At 41.2% G+C, this 19192-nt stretch overlaps 1 protein-coding gene across 1 annotated transcript in view; it reads left to right on the top strand.

The window, feature by feature from the left end:
* Positions 1-707: 707 nt before the first annotated feature.
* The window catches only part of FILIP1 (filamin A interacting protein 1), a 58638-nt gene continuing 40153 nt past the window's right edge, over positions 708-19192 (top strand). The window contains 1 exon segment of the mRNA XM_010003404.1: positions 708-980. Coding sequence (XP_010001706.1) covers positions 708-980 — 273 coding nt within the window.

Below are 19192 nucleotides of genomic sequence, written 5' to 3'. Positions count from 1 at the left end.
GTTTCATGCCCTCTGTGCTCTTTTTTCAAACTTCTATTCAGTTTTCCTTTGTGGCACTCACTATCTAATAACCTCATGCAGTGTTAAGCTTAAGGTGGAGTTTACTGCTCGATTTAGTCTTCATTCCCTGTTTTTCTTGGTTACCTGGAATAAAACCATTGCTTCTCTCAGCGAAACTATAATGACCTTTATCATACTTTGTCACTCCACTCTCATAGAGTATTTATATTCAAGGCATATGCTTTTCTAAAATTTAATTACATTCTTGTGTCTCAAGTAAAGCTTGTGTTAAAATAAGATCTACTTAACATCCTGCTTTGTTTTGTAGTGATGAATTGTGAGTGGTCAAATGAATCATCAAAATGTTGACTGAAGGAAAGGTGACAATAAAAAAAGTTCTTTCTTTATCATTTTCTGCATCACTTTTAAGTTCCATACATTTAATCTCATATCAATATCTTATGACAAAAGATGATTTCCCTTACTTTAGGACTCTGTTAAATTTATAATAATGCCCTGGATTTGCTGTCTGCCACACACAGAGTTGTTGAAATGGTTGAGCTTTCCACTGCTGCCTCTTGAGCATGACAGTATTTTTCAGTTTTTAGAAGATTGTTGTTCTTCCAAAAAGGCAGTAATTACTGTGGCTTTTTGTAAGTAATTTTGTTTATAAATGCGTCTTTCTGTTTGGTTCTTTCTAGGTAGGAATGAGATCCAGAAACCAAGGTGGAGAAAGCTCGTCTAACGGGCACTTCTCCAGTTCCAAGCCTGTCATCAGCCATGCAGAGAATGAAAAACTTCAGGAGGATGCCAAGAAAAAGAACAAACCTCATCGGAAGGAAGATGAGGTCATGGTTTCAGCAACTGTCAAGCGGCACTCAAAATCACCTGGACCTGCTGAATGAAAGAACAAGAAGTCCATAGAGTTTTCTAAAGAGGACTTGATAAAACTCCTCAGTATAATGGAAGGAGAACTGCAGGTAAATTAAACACCTTTCAAACTGTTATTTTCTATGTATCTCTTGACTTTTACATTGTTCGAAAAGCACAGGGATAAACTGACAAGGACATGCAGATTTAAGGCAAAGGACCAAAAGGAGAGAGCAGTAGTAGCTGGTGTTTAACAAGGTAGTCACAGGATAGCCCTGCTTTCTTGACCATCTCTATCTGCAGCTACCAAAGCAGAAGAAATTATAAACACCTCCCAGAACTGATGAAGAAAGGGGGATCTGCAGGATCTGAAGACTTAAAAAGAGGCAGAAAACAACGACAGGGGAATCAGTGTGAGGGGGAAAAGGCAAGAAAATATAATGAATGTAGTTACAATTGTTAGTACAAATATTCAAGACACACATCTGCAAGTCAGTAGTACTGAAAAAGCCCTGGACCTTCTAATGTTGCTCAGGGCTCAGCCAAAGTTCTGAATGTCACTCCTGCTCTCCAGTGCTCTGCACATTCCCTGTCTTGCAAGGATTCAGGAGTTTTATTTCTTGGAGCAGTACTTGCTTGAAAGGTTTCTTAGTTGTCCTGGCTTGCATGTTTATTCAGACCAAAAGTAAGTCTGTGATGGCAGACTTCAAGGACTTTGTGATTAGCTCACTGCATGAATGTCCATCCAGTTTTGAGAATTGTCTTTAATGCTCATCAGTAATTGAACTCTCAGGAGCATCAGCCTTTGGGGAAATTCAAATAAAGTGCTGAAACATTTCAAAAAGTCAATATGAAGACTCCTGACTTTTCAAAATGTATCCACTTTTGTGGTAGGGCTGCTTGCTAAATTTAGAGATTATTTTGTTTGCACTTTAGTGATATTTTTCACTGAACCTATGGACAAGCAGAGAAAACCTCTCCAACCTTTGTGAAAACATTTTGTCTCAGTCCCTTTGTTCTAGTTAACCATCATTATTTAGCATTTCCTATAAGGCTTTACTTTTTCCCTGAAACTCGCATTCATAACATTCTTACTTTAATTTTGGACTTCTTATCATCTTATCTGCTTACAAGAAACAACTATTTTGTTAATTGCTTTGGTATATGAGTCACCTGAGTTATACCATTACCACAGCTCTTAAGATTTAATCTCACTAAGTATCATTAAGTATCATCAAGTATCATCTTCCTGCACATAATTTACCTTCCGTTTTTCAGAAAGCACTTCAAGTTTCAGAAAAGATTCAAACTAAGTAATTTTGTTACAAAGACAGAGAACAGTCATTTCACAGTGAAAAACTGTGGAAAAAACCAAGAAAACCTGTTGAATGCAATTTTGCAAAGGAAGAAAAATATCATTACAGGACATTATCAGTTTTTACAGTGCTTCATTTTACTTTATACAAAAATTTGCCTATGTCATTTCCTAAAAGATGAAGCTAGCAGGCAGCTTCAGTGGCAAATAGAACCAAACCTCATTAGAAAGTTATGCTCACATTGTTCAGAAAGATGTACCTTGAAGTCACTTCAGTGGTCTGGAAAGAGGAGGAGAAGAAAGTCACTAATGTTTCCTGAGGGACAATAAATGTGGACTTTATTCTTTGAGTAATTCTCCTGTTCAATACACAGAAATGTGGCTCTTCACCATAGTCTTTTATTTTGTGTGGGAATTATACAGCTTTCAAAGGACTGCCCGTGTTCTCATTATCCCTATGGGTATGGTGGGTATAGCTGTCATCTGCACTGTGATATGGGCTGAAAATCCTCACCAAGATGGTACTTCCATCATCCTAAACAATTTTTTAGGAATATTGAGACATAAAGACACCCCAGAGATCTTTAGACACTGTTAAAGCTTCCCAACATCATGAGAGGATTGTGAGGACAACCATGCTGGTAGCTGTAGAGTCTGGTCTTCTACTCCCTACTGTGAGACAGGGAAGAGAATCACTATTCTTTTTAATCCATAGGAGTTTTTAATTTCATTTTTAAAAGTTCTGTTTGAGTTAGTTATTTACCTGGTACCTGTGTTGAAATGTTACTAAAGTAGGCAAGCTACAGCACTTTGGCTTGAGATGAGAGCCTGGCTTTGATGCTACAAAGGAAGATGAGCCAAGGAAGACTCCAGCCAAAGTAAATACTCTGGTATTACCTCCTGGCTGTCACAGTGACCTAATGCACTGAGTCATTTTGTGGCTTTTCATTTTCAGATCTGTTCGGATGTCCCTGGTGTCTGGCTGGCATTTTGTTGGACTGACAAATCAGACTGTGGGTTTATTTTGAAGCCATTTCAATACTAACAAAGCTAGCATTATATAGGTATATGTAAGAAGATCTTATTTGGATAATGACAGCAGGTTGTACCTGTAGGGAGATCGAATACTTTTTTAAGAAAGAAATGAGATAAAATACTATTACCGTTTGTTTGCTCAGCAGCCATGAGCAGAATCTTCTGCCTGCACTACAGAACACAGAACAGGGTGACACTGCCTTGCAAATCCCAGAGAGCTCAGCCATGGGAAGCAATCTGGTCATGACAAACATAGGGTTAGCAGGCTAAACTGGTAATGTATACATATGCTGCAAGTGCTCAGTTCACTATTCACAGAATCAAACAATATAGCCAACATAGATCCATGCCATGTTGCTGTTGGTATCAATTTTAGGATCACAGAATCATAGAATCATTTTGGTTGGAAAGAGCTTTAATATCATCAAGTCCAACTATTAAGCTAACTCTACTGAGTTTGGTGCTAAATCACGTCCTTAAGCACCACATCTTCTAAACACATCCAGGAGTGGTGATTCAACCACTTCCACGTTCCAGTGTTTGATAACCTTTCCAGAGAGCTTTCTTCTAATATCCAATCTAAATCTCCCCTGGAGCAACTTGAGGCCCTTTCCTCTCAACTTATCATGCAGTACTAGGGAGAAGAGACTGACCCCCACCTTGCTACACCCTCCATTCAGGTAGTTGTAAAGAGCATTAAGGTCTCCCCTCAGCTGCCTTTTTTCCAGACTGAACAACGCCAGTTCCCTCAGACACTCCTCATAAGACTTGTTCTCCAAACCCTTCACCAGCTTTTCAGTCCTTACTTTGGGACTTGACTTTCCAGCTCTTTGTTTTGAAGGTGAACATGCCTTAGCAGTGATGTTTATGTCTTAATTATGGTTTCATTTGTTGTGCTTTTTTTATTTTTTCTTTTTTCTTTTTTTTTTTTTTTTTTTTAATTATCATGACCTCAGGTATCTTGCCTGTGCTTTAGCTCCTAGGGCCAAGTTGGGCTTGTCTGTGTCTGTTGTCAGATTTTCTGGCTGAGCCCTGAGCACTTACTGGATATAGGGAAGGAAAGATTTTCATAAGCGGCTGAGGTCACCTTAGCCTAGGCCTTATTTTGTAAGAAAACAAAAGGGGAAAAACAGTATACAGAAGCTGTGGTGATGAAAATGTGTCCCCATATAAATGAAAGGGGAGCACTTAAGTAGAACCTCCCTGAAGGAGAGTGGGAAACAAATGATCTGGTGACAGGAATCGATTTTAAAGGCCTAACAGCTCAGTGGAGTGTCTTTTCTTGTGAGATCTCACTGCTCATGTAAAAAACCCTGTAATTACATGATCTTTAAATGCATACTGATTCTGTGATACTGAATATATAGGGGCAAAAAATACATGAGGGATTTCTTCCTATACCTGGAAAAAAAGTTCTGATTTTTAAGTACTGTAAAACTGATTTGAAAAGAAAACTTTGACCACCAGTAGAATATATTAGACCATGAAAGCACAGAATTCAACCAACGTGAATCTCTTTAATTACAGAGGCACATTAATTACACAGGCAGTGTGTATCTGTACAGTGATGATATACTCCTGTCTGTAGTTCACAGTTTTTTGCCCAACAGCCTCTATTTTTGTCCTGGTAGGAATATATTCCCTGTATACTTCATAAGCAGCAGCTGTTAATCTCCAGCAATACCAACACTGATTTTCAACATTTCCTGCTTAGGGGCTTAAAAGGAAATGAGGAGCAATATTCATACATGTTTACCATTCACTCTCCTATTGCATGTTTGGGAAAAAAACCCATAATAATAAACATTCATTTACAAAGACAGCACCCACTACAAATCATTGGGTTTTTCAAGAAAAATAATTTCTTAGTCAGGTTCTGTGCCTGTTGCCAGGTGACAATTCAAGCTTGGGAGACACTATCCTTTATCTGTCACTAATTCAAATAACAGCAATTTTTTCACTTGAGCCCTTTATTATAGCCCATGTTTTACTGTGTGTCTACAGTGCAGAAATGGCATTAATTCCCTGCAGCTTAGCCACCCGTTCCTGTCAGGTCTCTCACATGCTTTAGGACCCAGGAGAGGCTTCCCTGAGAGCCTGGCACTGCTGGGGGGACAGAGCTTTGCTCCCCAGAGCCAGGCAGTGGTGTGGGATGTAAATGAAATATGTGCAAAGGTACCAGCTTTACATTTCTTCTGCTACTGGCCTGAGGGTGTGGATGAGCAATATGTGAAAATAACAGTTCTCAAGAAGTCCAGTTTGATTTGGCCTCTCTGGTGAGGTTGCTAGTTGCAAACATCATCCCAGGATTAAGACTGCCAGCCTGGGGATAGTAGGTTAATTGTGTTTGTGCCACTGATTACCAAATTGCAGACTGCACTGGTGGCTTCTTCAACTGCAGGAGGGATTGTTGTAGGGCAAGTACAGGTGGCTGGTTGCTGTTTTTTGAAATAGAGTAGTCACAGGCAAAAAGAGCTCTCTCATCCAGTAGAGTCAGGGGGAACTCACCTTCATTCAGGTGGCCTGAAAGTCCTTCTTCTTGACCTGCGTGTATCAGGGAAGGGTTAGCAGAGGGGGGTCAGGGCTGTGCCTTTTTGTTATCTCTGGTAAGGTCCTTACAAAACACTTAGATACCAATGGTGCAAGGGATACTGTGTCTCGACTTAAATTACAGGTACCCGCATGGGTATAAGTGTTATACTACCTATTCTAAAATTTTTAAAAGTATTTTGGTATTTTACCATTGTCTTTCTATCAGAAAACTAAACCTTGCTAACATAAAGTGGGTAGGATAATTGTAGAGCTACATATTTTATTAATATATTCTATTCTATAATCATTATGTTCTGTTCTCTTTCCCAAGATCTAGCTTTCCTTCATCTTCCCTTCAGCTTCTTTTCAGCTTTCCTTTGCTTCTCCTTTATTTCTCTAGTTTTGATCCTTTTCCCTTTTCTACCTTTTTGTCACTTCTGTATTTTTTTACTGTAGATGCATTCACTGACCTATTTTCTTGACCATCCTGAAAGTAAAACTCTAGAAGATCTGTTGTAAATCAAGTCCCAGCAGCTAATTCTTCAGACAAGCACTTCAGTTAGCCTTTGTCATGAATTTATCAGGCTGGGTTTTAAGACTAGGGGGGTTGTTAACTCTTACTTGAAAATAGTTCCAGAACTGAAAAGCTTTACCATTTAGCAAATTTATTGATTTTAATTTCTAGTACAATTGTAATTCTGCCTACTGAAACCTTCATGAGACTGTGTTATACACCAGCCATACTTTGAAAAGCCTACCAGTCTCCCTGCTGTTTCATGCCAGTTGTGTTTGTAGTCAGCAACCTCACACCCTCTGAACCTTTGATTTGCTCTGCTAGCCCTGCCACCTCCCTTTATTTTCCTCTAGCAACACAGGTTTTCCACATCTCTATCAGCCCGTGATCAGTGCTGGGTTCATCTTAATATCTGTATCTGGAACCGACATGGTACAGTAGGACAGAGCTCACTGGTGCCTTGTACATTGGGCTTAATACTTCTCTTTCTCTGTTGGTATGGTTTTACTTGGCTTTCCCTTCACTTGTCAGTCTGATTGATATAAGCGAGAGTTTGACTCTGTATTTCTAGTTGTGCTGTCTCTTTTTCCTCTTGCTGCAATGTGCAAGCTTTCATGTAATGCCTTGAACTGCTTTTGTTTTGAACTTGAATTTCCTGAGATGCTGAAAGAACAGTGTCATAGTCACCCAGGTATTGCTTAGTTAAAAACACTGTACACACTACTATATTTTTTTCTTCGGTGACTTTCTTGATATTCTTGCATTAATATTATTAAGTTTTGAGTTGCCTGAAAGCTCAAGTGTGGAATATGGGATAGACAGGTGGGTGGAAAACAGATGTGTTCCTTTTTGGTAATGTTAAAGTCAGAAGAGAAAGTTGGGACAAGATGCCTTGGCAAATGGTTGTTAGCAATACCTCAGTTTGAGAAGATGAAGAGGAGCTAGAGTGGAAAGAGCAGGTAAAGCCAGAGAGAAGTGCATGTGGAGTAGCTTTGCATAAGTGTTTATAACTGTGAAGGCTTGTTAATTGGATTGAAATAGTTTAGGATTTTCTGAGCATATAATACAGATGAAATTCAAACTCCCCAAGAGAAATAAAAAAAGGCATGTACAGAGCTACAGGGTAAAAGGGAAGAAAGGGTTAATGTGAGGAGGGAGGGGTGACTTAAGGAGAATGGAATGAGAGGAAGAAGGTTGGGCAATAAAAGAAAGAGAGTGTAAGGAAAGGGGGAATACAACGGTGATAATCGAGCCAAGATAGACACCAGGAAAGGGAGCACAGACAAGGCAAGACACTGTAGCAAAATAAGAGCCTAAAAAATCCCTAAAAATGTCTCACATAAGAATATCAGTACAATGAGATGAAAAATTGCCCCCTTGTTTGTCACTTTGTGTTTTCCCAGTGAAGCAGCTTTTGTAGGACAACTTAAAAAGAAAGAAAAAAAAAGTTGGGAAGACTTCAGACCACAAATACTCTCTTCTACTTTAATTGATTAATTTATAACGAGAGGTAAATTTTTGTCTAGAATAGTATATATTTTTTCTGTATCTTGCACTGTGCAAAGTGCAGGAGATAACAAGGAAAGTAAGTAGGGCTTGTCTGGTAAGTCCCAGAAATAATGAATTTTAAAATAAAACCCTGTTGTTTTATGAGAGGGGAAAAAAAAAAAAAAAGTGTACTGAAATACAGTTAAATTGTGTTATTTAGGCAATTTCCTGGCCCTTCTGAAATTAAGGGCACAGGTACTATCAACTATGGTGATTATAGCCATCTCTTTGGTAATAAAATTGCTTTAGAATTATATGCTTTTCAGAGTAATTATCCTCAATAAAATGTCACTGTCACTGGACAGCTGTAGGCTGAAAACCTTTCACAAAGAAATTTTAACTTCCTTCTCTGTTAATGCCAGACCTCTACTTAACAGAGCTACATCTATCATGTTATTTAGGCTTAGAGAGTCTGAAGAGAGAGGAATAATTGGCAGGTGTCTCTGATCCTTTTGATATCTCATCTAGAGTGGAGAGAAGACTATGAACAGCTTGGTTTTTTTCAAAAATTCTTGGTCTTCTGTCCAAAACAGAATAGTAAGGATTACCCCTCATCAACTTCCAAATTTGGTTTTGTTGCCATAGGGAACAGTGTCTTTAAGTGGTCCTCCTTTGCAATCTTTTTCAAATAATTTTAATCAACGGATGTAATTTGACTCTTTTGAAACATTTATTTACTTCAGAGAAATTATTTAGTCAGTGCAACAATAATAAGAAAGCTTGTATCTTTTCTCATTTTCTAGAGAGGAGGCTCACTCTGTGGGACAGGACATGGCTAGAAGTTTTGCAATAAATGCTAGATGCATGGACTCTCAGGCTTTAGAATATCTGGGATTTTTGAGAGAGCTTGCAATGAGCATATGTCTTATGTGTCATAATGCTGTCCAGTACTCTGAGTCACCAGTTGTTAATTTAACATTGCAATTGTAGCTGAGTCTGTTTTTATTAACTTTGCTGCTCCAGTCGTGTATTTATTAAGTTTGTGTCTCCTGTTCTCCAGCTGAGGATCAGATAAGCTCTTGAGAACAAAATGGATTATTTTCCATCCAAAACGAGCTTTAATAAAAACAAATACAAGTCTTTATATAATAATTGTGAGAACATGGCTGAGAAAGTGTTGTTTCTACGGTTAAAGGCTCCACCTATTGGTTAACTAAAATGAGAGAAATGCAACATTTTCACATAGAAAACTGCTGGCCCTACTGAGCATCCTGTGTCTTGCCACATCTTTATAAAATTGCTGGCTTCAGTGTAGAATTTTGCATGGCGGTCAAAATAAAATGAGCTTAGTGAATTATTTCTGAGGGCTGTGCACATGCAGCACCCAAAATGATGCACAGTTGAGACACTGTGAAGGGAAGTCCTTTTCTAAGACAGGAGTGCAAGTGAAGTCCTTCTTATCACAGAATCATAGAATCTTAGGGGTTGGAAGGGACCTCGAAAGATTATCTAGTCCAACCCCCCTGCCAGGCAGGGTCACCTAGAGCACATCACACAGGAATGCATCCAGGTGCGTTTGAAAGTCTCCAGCAAAGGAGACTCCACAACCTCCCTGGGCAGCCTGTTCCAGTGCTCTGTCACTCTTACAGTGAAAAAGGTTTTCCTCATATTTACATGGAACCTCCTCTGCTCCAGTTTGCACCCATTGTCCCTTGTCCTATCATTGGACATCACTGAAAAAAGCCTGGCTCCATCCTCCTGACACTCGCCCTTAACATTGTAAACATTGATGAGGTCACCCCTCAGTCTCCTCTTCTCCAAGCTAGAGAGACCCAGCTCCCTCAACCTTTTCTCATCCAGGAAATTAGTGTTTTTCTTCACAAAAAAAATTAGCATTAATGTTTCCATGCCCGCAAAATGAATGGAACTGATTAACCCCAGCACAGTTGCATGGTAATTTCCAGCATTTTTCACCTTCAAGTTTAAATAAGCAGTAGTGATGCTGTCAGCTTCATAATGAAAACCTGTTTCCCCAGTATGGGCTCAGGCAGCCTCAGCAGTTCAGGGAAAATGGCATTTTGAAGGGCTTAAGAGTTGTTCCTGAGAGTGCAATAGGAAGATGGAGAGGGGACAGGATATCCAAGTAGGGCTTGGGAAGGATGAGGGGTAAGGCAGACATTGGGGAAATTAAGAGGGATTTTGGAGACAGCAGGAGGCTGTGAGGGCACTGTGGGCATGGCCAGGAGTTCTTGCTCTGTGCCTTTAGTTGCCTGCTCTCTCTAAATTACCTCGTTCTAAGAATTCATGCCACTTTCCTGGTTTCCTCTGACAACTCCTCTGTTCAAAGAGTTGGCTTCACTGGTGAGCACTTGCTGTGATGCCACCCTCCTGTTCTTGCCCATTCATCAGTCACCAGTGACTTGAATGCGTATCCGTGTAGCACAGAGCACTCTAAAAACAGCTTGTTGAAGCCAATGAAATGTTTGGACAAGGGAAAGTTGTGTATACAGTTTATTACACATGTATACACACTTAGGACTGTTGGTATCCCACTCTGAGTTATGCTCGTGTCTCTGCAGAGGAGGCAGGATTTCCTCTGAGGGCTGCAGCCCTGCTGGCAGCAGCTTGTCTCTCTCACCATCCAGCCCATGCTTGATCATTCCTGCCAGGGAGCAGCTAGGTCACTGCAGAAAAAAATACCTGGGCAGGTTTGTTCCTCTTGGAGAGGGGAGATTTACGCCAGCAGCTTCAAGTGCTACCCTAATTTTAGGTACCTAATTTCAGATTCTTCAGTTCCTTGTGCAGTCAGTGAGGCACTTTCAAAGACCAATTTAGATCACCTGAGTTACACGTCTAACGAAGATACTTTTCAGTTTGAAATGGATTTCAACAAATTGGCTGGTGGTCTAGAAATATAAAAACGCGGAGGAAATAAAGAATATATCAAGTGGGGGGAAATGAATAGAACAATTATATTGATGTCAGAGTGCTATATTTTTGAAGTATTCATAGCATTGGTACCTAGACCTTATATTTCCTTATGAATTAAATCTCACAGCATTCCTGGAAAGTATTATTTTCTATATTGAGTGGAATTCTGAGCATGGTGTTGTTAATTCTATGTGTGAAGCACAAGAAAGAGGTCCATGAACAGACAGGCCATGGATCTCTTGAGTCTTGGTTCAGACTGGTTAACATAAGATTAAGGGACAAATGATAATACAAGAAAAAGGAAAATAAACACTTTTTCTGTTATTACCCTTTCACTAGTCATATATTTTCTTGTTAAAGAGGTGCTAACTGATCACAATTTAAGTTGTGGTTGCAAAAGGAACATGGGAACCTACGCCAGCAATATAAAAACACCTCAATATGTGGGAAATGTGCTGCAATTTTATTGACTTCCTATACTGCTATAGCAGCTCAAAAACTGTGAGTACAGTAATTCATGTGCTGTTATTAGTAATTCTTCCTGCTCAGGTGTCCAAAAAGGTGTTTCAGCAGATGTTCCTTCCCCTCCCTCTTGGTGAGTTGGATCACTCTGGGGTCTCTGCTTGCTGTCAGTCTTCAGTTCATCTGCAACATGTAATTATATGGTTAATGCTGGCTGAGACTGGATACAGCAAACCCAAAACAGTGGGTTCAGCCATTGTGATGCATTGCTGAAGCTTATCCCAACATGCAGGGTTGTGTGTATAACTGACAGTGACCCCTCACTTTGGTCTTTCTGTGCTGAATGGATCATGACACTGTTATTCTATATGCTGCAGTAACAGCCTCACAATGTGATAACATTGAGCAAAGCAACTCTTTCAGTGTGAAAAGACAAGACAGGATATTCCAGACCCTAACACTTCTGAAAACATCCAGCACTATGGAGTTAATACTTCTCAGGGCCTTGCCATGGGAATTTTCTGGCGGTGGCCCAGACTACAGATAATTAATTATGTCAGTGAAAGGCTCTGGTGGCCTGTTTTCTTCAGAAAAAAGTGACATCATCCATGGAGCTCTCTGGTAATAAAGCAGAACAAAGCTGTGTGGGCAGGAAATAACAGACAGATGTCTTCTAGTACTCATTTGATCTGTTTCAAAGCTTGTTGTAAGAAGTAAGACATTGCTCAATGCTGCTTCTCCTCAGCTCTGCAATCTATAACATGGACTTTTTTAAACACAAGAGACCAAATTAATCTCTGATGTAATTCTTCTGGAGTCACTTCAGAGGGTTTGTGCAGTGGATGAGCTGGTCTATCATGTGCTGCTCCTCCAGTATTGATTCTAGAAGGACTTTCTGTGTTATCACTGTAAGATAACACACAACAAAACGAAATACATTGTGTAGCTTCAAAAGCTTCATACTTCTGCACCATGTGGAGAAGACAGGACAATCCTGTTTCATATCCCTAGAGTCATGAGGGTTCACTTGCATTTCTGGATATATTTCACTAAACTTTTGTACAAAAGCACTGATCGTCACGTTTCATCACTCAAGTAATCTCTTTACCTCCAAAGTAAATCATGTACACAGATCTGAGTCCAGAACTGTTAAAAGAAATCTGTGCAAGTTAACTCCATAGTTTCAAATATCAGGAAACTAAACAAAGATGAAAAGCAAGAAAAAAAACCCCCAACTTTACTGTATGTAGAGTGTTTCTTTTAAGAAAAGCTATGTATACATGTTATTAGCCAGCATTGTGCATGGTTAGAATCACTAAGTGAGTGATATAAACAAGGCTGCTTCAGATACCTGGTAAAGGAGAGAAAAATACTCCTGGGGCTTTTAGCAAAAAGGAGCTTTGTATGATGTGGTATGCAGTACAGCATCTAACTTCCCAGCTTCCAAGCATGTTTGATACACTAAGGATGTCTGTCCTGGAAGACAGATTGTTGCTCACTCCTTGTAGCAGTACATTGGGGTAGTTTGAGGAAGAAACATTCCTGTTGGCAGGGGTAGTTTTTATTACTTTCTCTATTCATATTCATAGTGTCATGACACAAAATGAAGAACGTATACTTTCTTTTTAATTATTTTAATTTCCTCCTAAGGTGAGACAAGAAAGGGAGTTACTGAGCTTAAACAGGGATTAGCGGATTAGTGTTTTAAAAATTTTGCTGATACAGGTTTTTGAGTGCACCTGCCTGAAGATGCTTTCCTTGTTAAAGTAAACTGAGGGAGCAGGAGGTGTTCACTCTCAGGTTTCTAATGGTAATTTTCAGAGTTAATGTGGCAGTGACACAGCTTGAACTTGTCCTGGGTAGCACAGAAAGCAATGTGAGAACATCCTCCCGATTTCCCTCAGAAGGCTGCTTTGAATATGATGTTCGTTTGCTCTAGGTGAAGCATTTGTAAAGTCTCCTGGAATTTAGAAAATTGCCACTGTAAGACCACAATATTACATGGAGAAGCTGTGACCTTATCTAGTTTCTGATGCCATACAGAGCAGCTGTTGCACTATAAATAACCTGAACTGTGTGAAATGCCAATAGCAGCAACAGAAGTAGAAGTTCCTGTCTGTGGTTTGATATGTGGTCTTGCCATTAATCATTAGCAAGAAAAATATGACTCCATAAACTTTAAACATCTATTACTTGGTGTTTTCACAGGTGTAACAGTGTCATGATAACTAGAAAAGAAAGTGTCAAAAGCTGGAAATATGTATCTTCCAAATATTGCATAAATATGTTTCTTGTAAATGCTACTCTTGGTCCCAAATTTTCAAAACTTCTTTCAATTAAGTGAGAGGATTGTCATTGTGTTGTTGAAGTATTCAGATTGCTCTAAAGTAGTTAGATGTACTTTAGATGCCTCCAAACAGAGCTATGAATGAAATAATTACTGGTAACTGATTTAGGGAGTGGCACGCTGTGAATTTGCAGGAAAGCTACTTAAAAACAAAATTCAGAAAAGTTTAGGAGATGTACTGGCAAAGGATCCTGAGTTGGATTTTACTCTCAGCTGACAGTGATTACTTTGACTCCATTCAGCCCATCTTGAATACAACTGAATTTATTTATTTTTTTCCAATTTACTAGATGCCTCACATGAAACGAGTTTGATCAGCTTAGTCCCATTTCCCAGGTGATAAATGGGCTGTGGCAAAAATTCTCCGTTTAGTGGGTGCTGAGTTTTGTTAGCAGTCTCATGGGAGAGGCCAAAGACTGTGGGAATGGGGAAAGAGGACTGTAGTAAATTGGCAGGGCAGGGCACGAGGAGGAAGCACGTCCGAAAGCAGGGCTTGTGTAACAGTCTTTCCATTGACCAAGAATTTGGTTGCTAGGCTGCCAGTCCCCTTTTACAAGCAGCAGAGTCATGCTATTGTTTCTTAAATGGTTTCAATTTTATGCAGGGACCTCTTTACATCCTTTCCATATCATTTAAATATTTTACTAGGCACGTAGTAAAACGAAGTTTGGAACTCAGACTCCTGCTCTGCTCAAACCAGTGAGCAAAAGAAAGCCCTTCTCTTTTATTCTACCACAAAATGAGTTTTTCAGGGTAGGCCTCAAAGAGCGGTCTCACGTCAGCCTTCCATCTGGGTGGCTACCATGTGCTCCTGAAGGCAGTGGAGCATTTTCTTGAGGAATTCTTATTTCCTGTAGACATACAAACCCCATATCTTAAGTAAGTGCACTAGTCACTAGGTTGTAGAGATAAAGGAAAGGAGAGCGATCAAAGCTGTGCAGGACTGCAGAGCTCCATGGTACTTCAGCCCCTTCATGGATGCACTCAAGATCTGAGGTCATCAGCCTTTAGATTTGGGCACTTCCAGTAAGCATAAAATGAGACTTAAATACAGTTCAACTTTGTATTTCCTCTATTAGCAGGGACAGCTGAAAGAGGTAACTGAGTACAGTGTCCAGCTGTGGCCCCCACTATTAAAAAAAGACACAAACAGGCTGAAGAAAGTCCAAAGGAAGACCATGAAGGTGATCAAAGGGCTGGAGAACCAGCTCTATGAGGAAAGACTGAAGGAATCAGGTCTTTTATTCCTGGAGAAAGGGAAGGTTTGGGAGAAACTCATTACAGTATTTGAGTACTTAAAGGGTGACTACAAAGAAGATAGAGGCTTTCTTCACAAGGAGCCACACAGAAAAGACCAGGGGCAACAGATAGAATTTCCACCTGGAAATGTTTCATCTCAATACAAGAAATAACTTTTTTACAGTAGGAATAATCAGTCACTGGAACAACCTCCCTATGGATATAGTAGAGTCCCCATCACAGGAAGTGTTTAAGGACAGGGTGCTAGATGACCTCCTTTTCCCACAAAATGTTAGACCAGATGATCTTCTGAGGTCCATTCCAACTTGGATGGTTCTGTGGTTCTATGAGTTTGATGGACACGGAGTCTCCAATCAGGTTTTACTTCTGGGGAAAATGACTGTGGAAAAACACCTTTCAATATATTTGGCCTTCTGTGCTTCTCACTATGAGAGCATTTTTAAGAGGTAAAAGGGACATCTTTATTACTCTGTTTTCATTGCCCCTACTTTTAGAAAATCAGGTACTTGGGGGCACTTCATTAACATAACATTCTCTTTATTTTCAAGAATCCACAGCATGGACAGTGTAGATATAAAGTTAGCTTGGAGTTTTCGGCAGGACAGTTTAACTAATGAAAAAACAATAAATGCATGTATTTTCTAAATTCTGTATCTTGACTTTAAAGAGCTTCTCTGACTAATTTCAGTCTTTTGGACTTAGGCAAATATGTTTTACTGTGCCACAAGGTGTTGTAATACGTGGTCTTCTCATGCCTGAATATTGTTTCTCATCACAGCACCAACAAAACAAAAAAAAGGACTTAAGAGATGTCTTTCCTGTGCGAGACACCAAGTTTCTTCTACCAAAAGAGCGAACAGCTTTCCTCTGGGATATATATACAAGTTTACTTTCAATTTGACATATCTTCTTTGTGTTTGTCTCTTACCTTATGATTTACATGAAACAATGTTGTGCTTTCAGACAAGGGAGGCACCCACAGCAGATGTCCACAGTAGAAACAGCTTGCCAGTGTGATTCATTCTTCTTATTGAGGAGCTCCCATTTTGAGCCTCTTTGTACTTCTTTCTAGGCACCTGTATTGACGTGGTCAGAGTGTTCCTCCACAGGATTGTTCTGACTTGTTATCTGAAAATGGTGTGTATCCTGTAGTGTAATATAGCGATAGTTTTCCACTATACATTGAAAGACAACATCTCCACTTGACATCTCTTCTAGTTGTTTCAATGGAAAACCAGTCACCTGGTGGATGCATCAAATAACGAGTTACACAGCCTTGCTTTCAGCTCCTTCTCTCTACATTTATCCTGAGGAGTTTCAGAGCGTTTGGAAGTCCCATGGCTGATGGGAGGCTGGGATGTTGCCCAGGTCTTTCTCCAGCCTAGGCTAGCTGCACTTCAGAATCTTCCTGTGCTGCTGATGGTTGCTGACCAAATAAAAAGCAAATTTCTCTCCAGTTTATTAATAGCATGAGGCCCCTTTTTTGGTCCAATGCTTCCTAGCAACCTGAGTGTCTGTTTGTTAGTTTGCTTGTCACAAACTGTTATGATAAGTCCATGGAAACAGAGTACTTGGTGAATTATCCAATACCCTTGAAAACATAATGATAGGAGTAGTGGCCAAGTCCAGCAAAGGCAGGAGGCACCTTGCCAGGTTAATACCATCCAGATCCCGAGCATCCGTAGAGGGTGAGGTGCCCAAGAAGGGAGATGTGAGCAAGGTGCTCCCTGAGCCTTGGGGATGGTGCCTCCTCCAGCCTGCTCCCAGGCTGGGTACCCTCCCAGTGGGCTGCAGCAAGGGCTTTTCAGGCCTTGATTAAGGGTTTGCTTCAAAGCTCTGAACTGAGCTTGGGAACTCCTTCTCTGCTTGAGGTGCTGGTTCAACCATTCAGCATCACCCATTCTCCTGGCTTGGCTCCCTCTGATTCTTGGGGGACCCAGACTAGCAGGTTCCAGAAACCTTTCTTACAAGTTGCAAACTTGTTTCAGAGACTCATTCCCACCTACTTAAGTTGCTCCATTTTAACCAGCAACGATTAAATGATAATGAGGCTGGAAGGAAAGTATGCAGGACAGGGGCACTCCCTGGGAAGAGCAGAATCCAGTCCTTCTGTCACCTCATACTGTATTAAAAAACCACTTCAGGGACTGGACTCCAGTTTTTTGCTCTCCTGAGTCACAGCATTAAGTCACCAAGCCCAAGTTGTCTCTATGTGCTTTGCCTGGCCCTGTCAATGTTTAATGATGCCATCTGGGGCCCAACAGCTTCAATGGGAGAGAGTGAATTCATCCTCTTCCCCTCCCAAATAGCTTAGGGTCCAAGGTGTGCCTGTCCCTGAGGAATGGGGTGTGTGGGGACCGAAGATTTCTGTGCTCAGCACCAAAATGATTTGAGGTTTCAGCATGCTTTTTTTGTGACCTTTGATGCAACACTCTCCTTGAGCATGCTGGTGCCATGAGGCACCTCCTGTGAGGCACACAGCAGGACACTGACTCCCTTCATTGGGGCAGGACACAGATATTGGACCATCTTTGAAGATGGGACAGGCAACTCAAGAGGAGTACAGAGATCTTGCTAGATCATACAGAGAGAAAATCAGGAAGCCCAACTGAAACTCCACTTGGCCACTGACATAAGGGACAACAAAAAAGTTTTTAAAAATACATCAACAATAAAAAAGAGCCAGGGAGAATCTCCATCCCTTACTGGATGCAGGTGGGTTGCAACCAAGGATGAAGAAAAGGCTGAGATATGAGGACTTCATCTTTAGTAGCCAAACTAGCTTCCCTCAGGATGTTCAGCCTCCTGAGCTGGAAGATAAGGACAAAGAGCAGAACAACCTCCCATAATCCTGGAGGAAGTAGTTAATGATCTGCTTCTGCACCCGGACATCCACGAGTCTATGGAGCCTGATGGGATCCACCCCAGAATACTGGGGAAGCTGGCAGGGAAGCTCACTAAGCCTCTCCCAATCACTTATCAACAATCCTGGTTGACAGAGGAGGTCCCAGATGACTGGAGGTTGGCTAATGTGACACCCATCTACAAGAATGGCCAGAAGGAGGACCTGGGGAGCTACAGGCCTGTCAGCCTGACCTCGGTACCAGGAAAGATCATGAAGAGACTCATCTTGAGTGAGCTCACATGGCAAGTGCAGGGCAGACAGGGGATCAGGGCCAGCCAGCATGGGTTTATGAAAGGGAGGTGTTGCTTGATCAACCTGATGGCTTTCTATGACCATGTCACCTGCCTATTGGATGAGGGGAAGGCTGTGGACATTATTTACCTAGCCTTACTAAGGCCTTTGACACCATTTCCCACAGCATTCTCCTGGAGAAGCTGGTGAATCATGGCATAGGCAAATATACTCTTCACTCAGTAAAAATCTGGCTGGCTGGATGGTCCCAGAGAGTTGTGGCAAATGGAGTCAAATCTAGTTGGCATCTGGTCACCTGTGTGTGTGTCCCTCAGGGCTCAGTTTTGGGTCCAGTTTTGTTCAATATCTTTATCAATGATCCGGAGGAGGAGATTGAGTGCATGCTCAGTAAGTCAGCAAATGACACCAAATTGGGTGGGAGCGTTGATCTTCTTGAGGGTAGGAAGGCTCTGCAGAGGGACCTGGAAAGGCTGGATTGATGGGCCCAGGCCAATTGCATGAAGTTCAACAAGGTCAAGTGTTGGGTCCTGCATTTTGGTCACAACAACCCCATGCAAAGCTACAGGCTTCGGGAAGAGTGGCTGGAAAGCTGCCCAGCAGAAAAGGACCTAGGAGTGCCAGTTGACAGCTGGATGAACATGAGTCAGCAGTGTGTCCAGGTGGCCAAGAAGGCAAATAGCATCCTGACCTGTATCAGGAATAGCGTGGATTAGGGAAGTGATTGTGCCCCTGTACTCAGCATGGGTGAGGCTGCACCTCAAGTACTGTGTTCATTTCTAGGCCCCTCATTATAAGAAGGATATTGAGGTGCCAGAGCACAACCAGAGGAGAGCTGCCAAGCTGGTGAAAGGTCTAGAGAACAAGTCATATGAGGAGCACCTGAGGGAACTGGGAATTTTTATTCCAAAGAAGAGGAGGCTGAGGGGAGACCTCATTGCCCTCTACAACTACCTGAGAGGAGGTTGCAGGGAATTGGGTGTTGGCCTCTTCTCCCAGGTGGATAATGGTAGCACCAGAGGAAATGGCCTGAACGTGCAGCAGGGGAGGTTTAGATAGGACATTAGGAAGAATTTCTCTACTGAAAGAGTGATCAGGCACTGGAACACTCTGCCCAGGGAGGTGGTGGAGTCACCATCCTAGGAGGTATTGAAGAAAGATGTAGATGTGGCACTTCAGGGCATGTTCTAGTGGCTGAGGTTGTGGGAGTATTTTGTGCTTTTTGGTGGGGGGTGTGTGTGGGTGTGTGTCTTTTGTGTTGTGTGTATGTTGGGTTTTTGTTTG

This window comes from Chaetura pelagica, unplaced genomic scaffold, assembly GCF_000747805.2.
Source record: "Chaetura pelagica isolate M959 unplaced genomic scaffold, ChaPel_1.0 scaffold150, whole genome shotgun sequence".
Taxonomy (NCBI): domain Eukaryota; kingdom Metazoa; phylum Chordata; class Aves; order Apodiformes; family Apodidae; genus Chaetura; species Chaetura pelagica.
This window is presented reverse-complemented; position numbering and strand designations above follow the sequence as displayed.